The sequence below is a fragment of the Saccopteryx leptura genome, chromosome 2, assembly GCF_036850995.1.
Source record: "Saccopteryx leptura isolate mSacLep1 chromosome 2, mSacLep1_pri_phased_curated, whole genome shotgun sequence".
Classification (NCBI taxonomy): domain Eukaryota; kingdom Metazoa; phylum Chordata; class Mammalia; order Chiroptera; family Emballonuridae; genus Saccopteryx; species Saccopteryx leptura.
Genome location: NC_089504.1, coordinates 357,181,085 through 357,195,238, shown reverse-complemented (window position 1 = coordinate 357,195,238; position 14,154 = coordinate 357,181,085). Strand labels below are relative to the sequence as shown.

At 52.7% G+C, this 14,154-nt stretch overlaps 1 protein-coding gene across 1 annotated transcript; it reads left to right on the top strand.

Moving 5' to 3' along the window:
- Positions 1–2,574: 2,574 nt before the first annotated feature.
- On the top strand, positions 2,575–12,862 carry LOC136392372 (muscle M-line assembly protein unc-89-like). Its single transcript, XM_066364497.1, is given in 7 exon segments — positions 2,575–4,147; positions 4,786–4,836; positions 4,839–4,874; positions 6,574–6,648; positions 10,506–10,647; positions 11,090–11,331; positions 12,804–12,862. Coding segments are annotated over 7 exon segments (2,178 nt in total).
- Positions 12,863–14,154: the final 1,292 nt, after the last annotated feature.

The following is a 14,154-nucleotide window of genomic DNA, read 5'->3' as shown; positions in this document are numbered from 1 at the left end:
TGGCTTGAGTGTGGGATCATAAACATGATCCCATGGTTGCTGGCTTGAGCAAGGGGTCACTTGCTCTGCTGTAGCCCCCTGGTCAAGGCACATATGAGAAAGCAGTCAATGAACAACTAAGGAGATGTAACGAAAAATTAATGGTTCTCATCTCTCTCCCTTCCTGCTTGTCTGTCCCTCTCTCTGCCTCGCACAAAAAAGAAAGAAAAGTGATAGCAAACGTAATGTTACATGTTGATGGAGTAATTCAAACTCCCTTTTATTTATTTATTTTTTATTTTATTTTTTAGAGAGGAGAGAGAGAGAGAGAGAGAGAGAGAGAGAGAAAGGGGGGAGGAGCAGGAAGCATCAACTCCCAAACATGCCTTGACCGGGCAAGCCCAGGGTTTTGAACCGGCGACCTCAGAGTTCCAGGTCGACGCTTTATCCACTGCACCACCACAGGTCAGGCCTCCCTTTTATTTTTTTAATTAAAAATTTTTTATTAATTTTAATTTATTGTGTTACCATGAATTCAGGTGTCCCTCTCATTGTAACACCCTTACCCTCACCCCCGTGTCCTCTATTTCAAACTCCCTTTTAATAAACTCATAAAGAGAAAATCTTTCTAGACAAACAAATAAGCATTATAGTCTCATGGTTAAAGGCTCTACATCAGTAAACCATCATATTTAAAGTAGAATCTCATAGGAGAGCTTTGTTCAAGTCAGCAGGTCTCAATTTTATGATGCCAACATAACAAATAACTACAAATCAGTAAGAACCATCTTCACTTCAACCTGTCTTACCCTTAGCATCTTCAAGATATCTGACTTGTTCCCTGTATGGGTAGCTCAGTTGATTATAGAATGGTCCCAAAACAGCAAAGTTGTGGGTTCGATCCCCAGTAAGGGCACAGGGAAAGGAATGAATGAATGCATAACTAAGTGGAACAACAAATGAATAATGCTCTCTCTCCCCCTTCCTCTCTCTGTCTTGCTAAAATTCAATAAAAAAATTTTTTGAAAGGATATCTGACTTATAAACATTCTCCCACTTTTATCCTTTTCTATATATATGTAAAAAATACAATGGCTAGTCAAGTATTTTACATTCTAAAGACTTATACTTGTAACTCAAAGTTTCTTAATCTGTCGAGATCCCAGCTACCTAAAAATGTGTAGTTTTGGTTTCAACTTTGTCTCTAATCAAGACTGAATAAAAGATTCAGAAACAATGAATCTGACCAGGCTGTAACTGTGATGACCCTTCAGAGTCAGCAGTGAAATGTTGGATGTAGAATGGTCTATGTCTGACAGAGACAGAGAGACACAGAGAGAAGCCTGTGAAAGGGAGAGAAAGATGACAGTGTCTCACTTGTTCAAAATGGTCATCTACATTGGAAAGTCACTTCAAATCCAGGAATCACCAGAGTCCAGCTGATTAAGAGAGTTGAGAGGAGAGGATCACAAGAAAGGACACTAGAATTTATTGTGTGACACCCACCTACTGGACAGTGGTTTCCAGATGAAGAACCCAAGGCTCAGGCAAGCCAAGTAACTTGTCCAAGGTGCACAAGTCGTCACTTATAGTTGAAACAAGTGACTAATTCCAAATCACTTCTACAATTCTGTTCTTACTCCTGATATAAGAATGTGAGAGCCTGACCAGGCGGTGGCGCAGTGGATAGAGTGTCGAACTGGGATGCGGAAGGACCTAAGTTCGAGACCCCGAGGTCACCAGCTTGAGCGCGGGCTCATCTGGTTTGGGCAAAGCTCACCAGCTTGGACCCAAGGTCGCTGACTCGAGCAAGGAGTGACTTGGTCTGCTGAAGGCCCGCGGTCAAGGCACATATGAGAAAGCAATCAATGAACAACTAAGGTGTCGCAACAAAAAAAACCCTGATGATTGATGCTTCTCATCTCTCTCTATTCCTGTCTGTCTGTCCCTATCTATCCCTCTCTCTGACTCTCTCTCTCTGTCTCTGTTAAAAAATAAATTAAAAAAAAATGCGAGAATTTGTGACCTTGGAATTTTACCCCAGGGTCAACCAAACCACCCATGGCACCTGGAAAAGGTTGGACCCTATTTTTGACTTGTTTACAGTGCAGTTCCAAACCAAGTTGGGACAGATTTGGACCTTGCACCTTATTAAGACTAGGGCTAACAGTGTGATTGATGTGAGTAGCCTTCCCGTAGTAGGGTATTCGGGCTGATTCCTTCCCTGGATGAGTCTCTGAGAATTCTTGGAATCTAGGGAGAGTCAGGGAGGGTATGGGGCCTTCCATATACATCACAGAATCCTGGTTTTGCTAAGAACTTGGCCAAAGCCTTGGTGTTGTCAACTCCAAAGACAAATCCAACTTCCTTGCAGTTACTGCTTGAGATTCTCTGAAGAATTGTGGTCGCATGCCAGGATGTTTCATAGGAAGCTCCTTCCTTTATGACATCACCAGGCAGGTAGCTAAGGGGACTATTTGAGACACTCTTAGGACAACAGCCACTTTTGTGGGAATGCAAGAACAGCAGCTTTTAAAACTGAGGGTAAATATTCAGGCTTCATTAGGATCCTGAATATAAGCCAGCTGGTAAAGTATGGGTTCACACCAGAGGAGCAGCCTCTATCAAGAGGTCAAGACAAATAAAGTTGGGTCCAGGGTAACAGTTTCAGCATCGAAAGGGGCTGAGATTACTAACACAAGCCCTCAGCGAGGACGTGCATCCACTCCTGCTTCAACCCCGCGAACTGCTGCAGGCTCTGTTAGCCCTTCGGGGCATCGAAGATCAGACCTTACGCATTCCATCATTCCCTCTTCATCAGACTATCATCGCTCTTTCTCCCTCCAAGCAGGACCCAGCATCTCTGGAACGCCCATCCCTAGAGGAACCGAGAACCGATCAAAGTCAGAAGCGTACCGCCATTCCTCTCTTCAGCGAAAGATCCAGCAGACCCACACACCAGCTTCCCCTGCTGCTCAGATGCAGCGGAACATTAGTCCAGCCAGAGAGGAATCAACACGAAGATGGGGTGAGAGCAAGTCAGGGCGTAATCGTCACTCAGTCGCAGACCCCAAATCCTCTCACCAGTTGAGTTTTATAGACCAGAAGGGTAACATACAAACCTTCCAAGAAGACCCACCCTCCAAGGTGCAGTACCCACAAGGGGTCCGAGTTCCCCGTAAGACTTCGGTTTACCCAAAAGATGAAGCAGTCCAAACTGAGCCTGTCCGCAAAAGTGTAACTGCTGCTGAGATAAGATCTCCAAGAAAACCTTCGAGCCCAGAACACGGCAGCAGCCGCATCTTTGCGGACTCTCGGACAGCCCAGAGAAGGCTCCCCGGCCAAGAGTCTGAAATAGGTCGTCAAAGCTCAGTTTCTGCAGAACCCAAGGCCTTGCATAGGAACGAGGACGTGGAGTCTGACCTTGTGCTCTCTGTCCTTAAGGACTGGGATAGCAGGTGCCGAGTTTCTGTGCACACAGAGCCTGAGTCCTCCCTCAGGTATTCAGGCCACACTGAAACCAAGCCCTCAGCAAAGGTCTTACTGGCATCAGAAGTGGGCTCCAACGTGAAGTCCTCAGTGCGAAGAAATGGAGAGGTCCGCCGCCGAGTCACCATCTCAGAAGTACATTCGGCACCGTTAGCTCACTGTGCGACATCTCAAGCACTACCTGTTACCTCTCCCAAGCCTGTCTACAAGCAGTCCACTCAAAGAGCCTCAGAAAATGTCTGCACGTCCCCAGGATCCATACTCAAGTATCCAGAATCCTCCCAAGGTTCCTCTGTTCATGCAAAAGTAGAACTGACCCCTCGGCCCTTACCCCCGCGGTCCTTACCTAGGTACGGACCCGAGTCCTCATGGTGGGCCTTACTCAATACTGAGGTTGAGATGCCCCAAAGCCGGCCAACAACACCTGATTACGAGCCTAAATCCCCCTCTCCCGTAGACTATTCAATGCCCTTTTTTGAAATGGACTCAAGCCCTCTCTGTGAGGATCTGATGTTCCAGAGGGAGAAGACACGTCTGTTACCACCACCGGTACCAGCATCACCACCGCCTCCACAATTGTCAAAGGAGCCTCCAAGCCGGGCGCCACTGAGGGAAGTGCCACAGGCCCCCAAGTACACCTCCAAACCACCCATTCAAAGGTTTAGTGCTTTCTTCTTGGGTATGTGAAGAAGCAGACTGCCCAGGTGCCACCCCGATGTAGTGAGGTGGGGCGTGGGCAGGGGAGGCCCCCGCCTTCATTTTGGGCCTCGGAGCTGTTCTCCTGCCAGTGCCCAAGCTAGACCCACCCTTAAGCCCACTGCTCCATTGCTTCCCTGCCAGCTTCTCTGAACTCCAAGCTAATGACATTGATGACGATGCTTGGGTCGGCGTCAGGCATTGACTCTTCCAGGCAACGCTGCTTAACCTTTCAATGGAAGGTAGTAGAAAGTGGTTTGCAGGGTGGGGAAGCTGCTTCCTGAGAGTGGACGTGAAGGACTGAGCTGGGGTGAGGCCGGTAAGGGCTAGAAAAGAGGATGAGGTCCTCAGGCAACTATCCCGGCGGCAACAAAGTGGAGGAGGCGGGGCATAGATGAGCTGAGACTTAAGTCTTCCCAGAGGGGAAAGGCTCTCACAGCTGCGCAGGGAGAGGAAGAGAGGGATGTGACAGTCCTGGACTGGAGGGGCTTTTTGGAGAGGATCAAAGGCTGAGGGCACTTTGGGTGGAGAAACATGGAGTCTGCAAAGGGAGCCGTTAAGGAGTGGGGGGAAGGGAACGTGTGTTCTGCAGAAAAAAGCACAAATCTCTGTTCCTTTCAGATGTCTCTGAGGAAATGTGTAATCGTGTCATCTGGTGGCTCAAAGGTCTGTGCCTTCCCCCCTCTGGGTCCACTGTGGGGGTCTGGGAGGCAGGAGGAGAGGCGGAGGGCAGCCTTGACGTGTGCACAGAGCTGGGTCTGTTAAGATGTGGTTCTCGCTGGGGTTTTGGCTTGAAGGAGCAGAGGAACTTCTTGACTAAAATTCTACTATTAATTATTCCTTTGGGATTTGGAAACTTTTTTTATTTTATTTTTATTTTATTTTTTTAAAGGATTTTATTTATTGATTTTACAGAGAAGAGGGGCAGGGTGGGGGAGGGGCGCAGAATGAGAAGTATTAACCCATAGTTGCTTCACTTTAGTTGTGTATTGACCTGGCAAGCCTAGGGTTTTGAACTGGCAACCTCAGCGCTCCAGGTCAACACTTTATCCACTGCACCACCACAGGCCAGGCTGGAACCTTTTTCTTTTTCTTTTTTTTTTTTTTTTTTTTAGAGACAGAGAGAGAGTCAGAGAGAGGGATAGATTGGGACAGACAGACAGGAACGGAGAGAGCTAAGAAGCATCAATCATCAGTTTTTCGTTGTGACACCTTAGTTGTTCATTGATTGCTTTCTCATATGTACCTTGACCGCGGGCCTTCAGCAGACTGAGTAACCTCTTGCTCAAGCCAGCGACCTCGGGTCCAAGCTGGTGAGCTTTGCTCAAACCAGATGAGCCCGTGCTCAAGCTGGAGACCTCGAGGTCTCGAACCTGGGTCCTCCACATCCCAGTCCGACGCTCTATCCACTGCACCACCACCTGGTCAGGCTTTACAGATTTTTTTTTTTGTATTTTTCTGAAGCTGGAAACGGGGAGAGACAGTCAGACAGACTCCCGCATGCGCCCGACTGGGATCCACCCGGCACGCCCACCAGGGGCGACACTCTGCCCACCAGGGGGCGATGCTCTGCCCCTCCAGGGCGTCGCTCCGTTGCGACCAGAGCCACTCCAGCGCCTGGGGCAGAGGCCAAGGAGCCATCCCCAGCGCCCGGGCCATCCCTGCTCCAATGGAGCCTCGGCTGCGGGAGGGGAAGAGAGAGACAGAGAGGAAGGAGGGGGGTGGGGGTGGAGAAGCAAATGGGCGCTTCTCCTATGTGCCCTGGCCGGGAATCGAACCCGGGTCCCCCGCACGCCAGGCCAACGCTCTACCGCTGAGCCAACCGGTCAGGGCTCCTTTTTTGTTTTTAAGAGTCTCCTTTTAATGGGAAAGTCACTTCTGGACTGGAGAACAGTTTAAGCCTGTAGCCTTTAATAAAAGCCTTAGCACCTGACCAGGCGGTGGCACAGTGGATAGAGCGTCGGACTGGGATGCCAAGGACCCAGGTTCGAGACCTTGAGGTCACCAGCTTGAGCGCGAGCTCATCTGGTTTGAGCAAAAGCTCACCAGCTTGAACCCAAGGTCGCTGGCTCAAGCAAGGTGTTACTTGGTCTGCTGAAGGCCCACAGTTAAGGCACATATGAGAAAGCAATCAATGAACAACTAAGGTGTCGCACCGAAAAACTGATGATTGATGCTTCTCATCTCTTCGTTCCTGTCTGTCTGTCCCTGTCTATCCCTCTCTGACTCTGAGAAAATAAAAAAGCCTTAGCTGATCTTACCTACCATGTGCTGTACAAACAAGCCCCCCCCAAAAACAGACTGCCTGCTTCAGAGCCTTCCTCAGGGCTAAGCCCACACAGTCAGGTTGAGGGGTTTCGTCATGTATCCCTCTGGAGGCTCAGAACCCTCCTCACACCCCTATTCTAGGACCTGGGAGGGACTTACTGGCTGTTGCCCAGCGGGATCTGCAGGGATGTCTGGGCCTCCGCCTGGAGGCCATCAGTGGGTCCCATGGCCAACTCTAAGGTCCTTAAGAGAAGGGTCATCGGGGCCTGGTGACCCCCTCATCCCCTTGTATCTCGGCTTCTCTGGTGGGAGGGAAGGCAAGGACCAGCCCTTAGACCTGAATGTTAGTGGCAAGGAGTTTCTGCTTCAAGCACTGGGGTCCAAAACATGCTCCAAGCCTGTGAGAACGAGGGAGGCCAGGGCTCTGGATGAGGAAGTTCCTAGGAAAGAGAGCTCTGGGAACGCAGTCCGATCCCAACCAGCGTGGCCCTCAGCAGAGACGGGCAGCCCTGCCCCGCAGAGGGAGCAAGGCTGGACACGGTAGAGGTTTAGTCGAGTATGGATTCCAGAGGTATGTTTTGGGTTTGAGACCTGTGCCCACTATTTTCTAATTATGACATGGGTAAGTATTTACCTCTGTGATCATGAGTTTTCCTATCTCTTAATGGGAACAATGGCTTCCTTTGAAGGTTCTTGTGGGGACTGAGCAAGCTATCACACGTAAAACACTTAGCATGGTGCGGTGCCTGGCCATGGCGAACACTCAGTAAATACTAGCTCTTGTTATTTGGGCAACTGGCATGAGAAGGGGATTTGGGCCAGGGTCTGCCCATTTGTAGTAAAATTGTCTCTTTCCTCTCCTGTTGGCACTCTCTGAATTCCATGTGCTGCCCCCTGGGAATGCCTGGCTTCTACTTCTCCATGGTGGCAGATGAGGAGGTAAGAGGGCCCCTGGAAAGTGACTTCAGTCCTCTGGTGCTCCCCCCATCCAAGTCCCTGCCTGGCCCTCTGATGACAGCAGGTGTGGAGGGAGTCAGAGCTGCTCCCTGCTGTTGGCAGGTTGTTCACTGCACAAGGGCACCTGGCAGAAAAGGCCAGCGGGGGCTGAAATCCAGCCTGAGTGCCACTCGCCAAGTAGCGCTCTGCTGGGGCCGCACCTCCCTAGAGGGGAACTTGCAGGCGGGTGCTATGAGCTAGTTGCAGCCTTGGAAAGAAAGAGTAGAGACCTTTTGGCAAATGATGAATCCTGCCAACAGGGAAGGCTGTCTGGGAAGCCATGGTCGGATTGGTCCCCACTTAGCTCTCCCCTCTCCAGCCTAGGGCACTCCAGAAAGGGGACACTTTTCTGGGTTACACACTATTTGAGTCCTCACCTTGGAGAGCCACAAGGTGAACTCTGCTCTCAGCAGCCCTGTGTCCTGAATTTGGCAGTGCCCTGATTTCACAGTGCCTGGTTCCCATAAGTAGTCTAGTTCTTGGCCCATGTTTGGTGAGATAGTTTAAGCTCTTCCTACCTCCATTCTGTCTCATGCCATCTCTCTTTCTCAGCCAAAGCCTAACACGGCCTCTAATGGGGCTCACCCATGGGCAAGCCCAGGGCGGACAGTAGACTACAGATGAAAGGCGGGGTGGCGGGCAGGACAGCCCGAGCTCAGACAGTGGAACAGCTGCCCAGGAGGTGGTCCAAGTGCGGCTGCCGCCCCCTCTGCCGCGGCTTCTCCAGCCCCGGTCCGTGAGCCCCGCTGTGGGGTGCAGCTACTTTTAGAGATTATCTCAGTGCAAGACAGTAAGCCCTTCTCTTCCTCCCTTTCTCTCTCCTTTCTTTCCTTCTCCTCTCTCTTCCTTCCACAAACAATTTTTTCTTCTTTTTATAGAGACAGAGAGAGAGTCAGAGAGAGGGATGGACAGGGACAGACAGACAGAAACGGAGAGATGAGAAGCATCAATCATTAGTTTTTCATCGCGCGTTGCAACACCTTAGTTGTTCATTGATTGCTTTCTCATACATGCCTTGACCGCGGGCCTTCAGCAGACCGAGTAACCCCTTGCTCGAGCCAGCTACGTTGGGCTCAAGCTGGTGAGTTTTTTGCTCAAACCAGATGAGCCTGCACTCAAGCTGGTGAGCTCGGGGTCTCGAACCTGGATCTTCCGCATCCCAGTCCAACGCTTTACCCACTGCGCCACCGCCTGGTCAGGCCACAAACAATTTTTATTTGGATGCCTAGCACTCTGCTAGGCACTACTGGGGGAGTGCTGAGGCCAAATAGCACACCTGTTCTTCGGCCTTGAGAAACTTAACCATCTGGACGGGCAGAGAAGGCATGAGCAGGAAACACAGTATGAAGTGGTCTGTGCTCAACTGTCCAAATCAATGCAACAGTCGCAATAGGTGCTCCTAGGAGAGAGGGATTGAGCCAGAATTTGATGGGCTCAGGGTACCCTCGACTTCCCAAAGCCAGGGGGAGGATCTTAACAGCTAGCCTCTTGCTCAGCCCTTGAAGCAAATCTATACCTTCGGGAAGGGTATTTCCCCTATCTCAGGATATGATGTTTTTGATTGAGCAAGTTCCTCCCTGTTCGCCCCCATCTTGTTTGAGTTTAGGAAGTCAAACGCCTTGGCAGCAGGACAGCTCCTTCCCAAAATAGATCTTATCCTGTCTGGGTAATTGCAGCCCTCCAGCCCTGCTCAGCAGCAGAGCCGCTCCCGAAGCCGGGAAGGGAAGGCTGGCAGGCAGCTGGGCCTGCTGCTCTTCTCGGCTCTCTGGAGGTGGAGTGGCATGGAGGTGGGCCAGGTACTGTCCTCACACAGGGAGAGAGCTGGGCCTTCCCCAGCCTCCCTAGGCTACGGGGCCCCTGGGCGGTCCCAGGACAGAGACTCCTGGTGCTGGAGTCCAGGACCTCTGGTGCCTCTGATCTGGGCGTGTGGTTGACTGTGGAGTCTTCCAGATCCCGTTCCCAGCAGGAACTCTCTGGTGGCCTGGCCACAGCGCCCGGCTCGTGGACGGCAGCATGTTTGCTGTTGAGCTTTAAGTGCCCTTCAGGGTCCACAGCCAGTGACAGAGCACGATTCAGCTCGTGTCTGTGTGGCAGTCTCCTCCCGCACTCTCCAGGCCCTCCTGTCTAAGGGGTCAGCTGGACAGATGCTCCGCATCCTTGGATTGGGACAGGGGCCGGAGTCTTTGCAGAGGAGGTTGTAGTATATTGAGGGACACATTCTTGATGTTTTCTTTTTTGTTGTTGTTGTTTTATATCAGAACTAGCCAAAGCTCAACAGGAAGGTCCTAAGGGTGCTCTGTGTGGTCAGTGGGAGCTGTCCTTTCACACAGCCATTGGGGATTCTACAGACTAAAATAGCTCTTGATGGGAGAGGCTACCACACTCATGATGGGATGGGAGACCCTAGCCCCAAGATCCCGTGTCCTCAGGACACACAACCTACTTGTCCTTGGATGTGGCTTCTCAGGCTGTCAGTGGACAAGGTGGCTTACTTCCTGCTATCTCTATCAATTATGCAAGAAACCAACTCTGGAAAACAGGCCAGGAACCAGAGGAGGCTGGCTCGGTGATACTGAAGGCGGACTGCAGCGTCTGTAGGGTGCCGTGTCCTTTGGCCTCTGGGGGATGGTTCAGCTAAACTCCTGTTGGCTCCAGGCCACAGGGCTGGTTTGCCCATGGAGGCTGTGTAGACAACTCCAGGGCAGGGAGGAACACAGCGGGCTCCGCATCCATGGGGACCTGAACAGAGCCTGGGATGTGGTCTCAGGAAGGAGCCCTGGAGCCATCTTCCCCACTCCTCCTTGTCTCTCGCTTTGTACAGACACTCGTAGTTGAGAGGAGAGGGAATTGTTGAAAGAATGAGGCAGAGATGCCGGAAATGGGACAGGGCACCCAGGAGGCCTCTCGTGCAGCTTGGCCCCACTCCACAGCTGCTTCTCCTGTCAGATGGCACCTTGTTCGTTTCCAGTCACCACAGGCAGTCAAGTCCAGACCAGGATGGTAGGCTGGTGACCTCCAGCCCAGGCTTGCCGTTCTGGGGACAGGCTAAGGGGACCACCTCGTCTGGCTGTTCCCAGGACTCTTGATTCTGGCTCTGCAAGGGCTGCGCCCTGAGAACTCCCTGGTCCTGGGCAGCCCAGGGCGATTGGTCACCCTCGGACGGACAGGCTGGGCTGCGGTGCGGGTCAGTAGGGGCCACCGGAACCCCCAGGCAGAGGAGTACTGACGCCCTGCCATCTGGGAGATGTCTGCGCTGCCTGTAGAACCGGGCAGGAGAATGCTGCCCCCCCCCCCCAGGTGTGGTGGGGAACAGGAAGCCCTGAGCTCTCTGTTCTGCCCTCAGTGGTTCCAACGTAGGGAAGATGCTAGCACATCCATTCTGGACTTTTTCGTGTATGTCCAGAAGCTATTTGGTTCTCTGCCTGGAACCATCTCTAACATTAGGTCTTTCAGGGCAGATTCGTGATGTTTGAAATGGAGGGGTTTCTTTCAAGTAAGAGGAGAAACGGGGGCCTGTCTAGATTAGGGAGCTTGGCTGCAGAGGGCAGAGGGCATGCTTGGGTGAGGGAGCAGCCCTGTGACAGAGAAGCCCCCCTGACAGCTGCTCAGCCAGAGTAAGGAGTGGCGGAAGTGACCGTGTCCCTCAGCCTTCCCTGCTCAGCTGCCGCGGGCCAGCTGCCACGGAGGGAGAGCCCGGGACAGCTGTAGCCCAGGAGCTGGGTGCCGGCCTGCGTGCAGGCCTGGAGGGGGGCACGGAGCGCCAGGCAGTGCCTGAGGAGGCCGCTCTGCCCTGTAGGCGGGCGGGCCAGGCCAGCCACGGTCATTTCCTGGGCACACCCACCGCAGGCAAGGTCATTGAGCTCCAGGAGCCACCACAGTGGCTGCTTTTCAGAATCCGGCTCAGTGAGTCCCAAACCAGGACCCGTTTTCTAAAGACGGAGAGGTGTCTAGCTGGAGAAGCCGACTGCGCAGTGGGTGGCAGCGTGGTGGCTCCCGCGTCACTCCAGTCTGAGGCTCTTCTCCCATGGCTGCACACCCAACACCCTGCACACGGCCAGTCCTTTGGAGAGGAGGCACTTGAAATTGTCACCGTTGGCAGTTGCTGCTTCGGTATTGATCATTTTCTTGTTAGCTAAGATGATAGCTACCACTCATTGCAATGACTATTCCATCCTAGATGTGTTGCCTTAGTGAGCCTTCAGAGCACCCCGATGAGGCAGGCTTTTTTCTCCCCGTTTGGGGAAGAAACAGGCTCAGAGCTGGCTCATTAAAGCTGGGAGCAGTTGAGGGAGCGCCCCGCCTCAAGGGTTCAGATGGGGTGTAGAGACCCTTCTTCCGTAGCCTGGTCTTCCTGGGAAATAATTTCTCCCTAGTTCAGCAGCACCTTCAGAGATCTAGGATGGCAAAGGGCAAGGCTTCGGTGGGGGTAACATCTGTGTCCCTGCACCCCGCATGGGGACAGGGAGGGAGGCTGGGAGATGGGTGTGAGCTGGTAAGCAGCCAGAATGAAGGGCAGGCTGTGGGTCAAAGCAGCCCAGAGCCTCCAGGCTTGTCTGTGCTGCACAATCAGAGTGGAAAACTAATCAATGAATCCTTCTCGTCGATCCATGTTGATCAGATGTCTCCTGGGGGCAGAGGCCTGGTCACTCACCCAAGCAGACATCACATCCCTCGTTCACTGAATTAAATAGAGGTTAAAATAAAAGACATAGTCCCTGTTCTTGAGGGGCTTGTTGTTGGTTTGGGAGAGAAAAGTATACAGATGGGTCACTTGAGAGGGTGTGGGCATCCCAGGACAAAGCACAGTCCAGTGAAGTGGGTGAGCAAAGCTTCTGGCATGGAGGCACTCGGAGGTGAGGGTCAGGGAGACAAAGTCCAGCTCAGTGTAACCACCTCGGGAACTCACTGCCGGACATGGAAGGGCCGTTGTTAGGGTCAGTGAGGCTTGGTCACACGAGATAGTCAGCGGTTCGGAGGTCAGGGGGTCCTTAAGGGACTCAGACTCCAGGGCGTGGTGGCATCCTTTCCGTCCCTGAGCTGTGCCCTGCCTGCTGTTGAGACGGGGTTGGAAGGGCCCTCCGCTGCCTTCTAGCATCCTGCCAGTTCCGAACTGCCCCCATTCAGCAGGTGCCAGGAAACACAGCGGTCCCTGGCCTTGCCACCCACACCCCACACCTGCCAGCGTTCCCGGATCATGGGACTCCGAGGAGCAGAAGGGGAGGAGTAGGGCTCAGGTTATTTTGGTTTCTTGCCTTTGTACAGACCTTGCTGGACAGACTGGCTAAGTTTTCTTTGAAAGACACAACCCCATGCTAGCCTTCCGTGCTCGCTTAGCAGCACGTACACCGACGACAGCCTTCTGGTCTGCTCTGCAGGGCTCTCGGACCATGTCACCAGTGACTCCTCACCTCTGGGGGAAGGGAAGCACGATTAGTTCTTGTACCACGTAAGGAAAGCTGCTACTGAGAGGCAAAGTGGCCTTTGCTAGTCATGCAGCTCTGAAATCCTGATTCCCTGTGGTAATTAATCACTCTTTTAAAAATTAATTAATTACTTAAAATGTGTTAAAGAAGTGGGGGGAGAAAGAGAAACATCTATTTGTTGTTCCACCAATTTATGCATTCATTGGTTGATTCTTGTGTGTGCCCTGACTGGGGATCGAACCCGTAACCTTGGCAGGGCCAAGTGCAGCATTCTTGTCTAATTCTGCTATGCAACCTTCACTGATGGGAGGGCAGGAGAGAGCCAGTGGAGGGGCCAGGAGGTTTTTCATGCAGACTGTCTTGGTCTCTAACCCGAGCAGAGAGAGCCCAGGAGAGCAGGCTAGAGCTGTGGTTGCTGGTCTAAGTTTCCCAAAAGAGGCACCCTCTGTGCCAAACTAAGTGTCCACTCCTCAGACCTCTGGCTTGAATCCCCCACCCCGGCAGTGCCAGGGAAATGGTGCTCTAGTCAAGGACATCAGTGCCTGGAGCGATGTTGGACGGTAAGGGAGAACCAGAGCTCCATGAGCCAAAAGGCACTGAGGGGAGCTTGGGCAGGCCACCTGATGGCTGGAGGTGGAGCAGGCGCTCAGAACGCAGTGACTTGCAGGAGGGCCGCTGTATCTGAGTCCTGCTTCTGACCAGGTAGGTGTCAGATTCTCCCTGCACCAACACAAGGAGGGAAACAGCCCCAGGGAGGGGGAGGGGCTTGCGGGGAGTGCAGTCATCGCCAAAGCCGACATGGCCACGTTCTCTCAGAGGTCCCTCATGTTGCAGGGTTGGCATGGGGGGGGAGGGGTCTGCTCATGCGGAATGACTCACAGTCTGTCTGCAGTTTCTATTTCGCCCAGCATGCCTCATGTGGGGCCTGTGGTGCGGTGATTACAAAGAGACTGACCATCGAGACCTCAGGATTCTTGGCTTAGGGATGAGTTCTCTGGTCCCAGGCCTCTCTTGGGGCCTCCCTTCCCTCAAAGCAAGTTGGCTCCAACGTGCCGCAGGACACACAGGACTCTCTGGGGCCTGGGCAGCAGGTGCCAGCACAGAGCTGGGATTCCAGCCGCAGCTGAGGGCGAGCTAGCCGCATAGCCTGCTGAGACGGTCTGTGTCCACACTTGGACTGCAGCCGGGACTGGGGGAAGGAGGGATGTTATGATGGTAGAAAACAAGGCTTTGTGATGGGAACTTTCTCCACTGACGTAGGCTTTCTCCCCTGGGCCCAGCACCCCCAGCTCTGGCCGTGCTG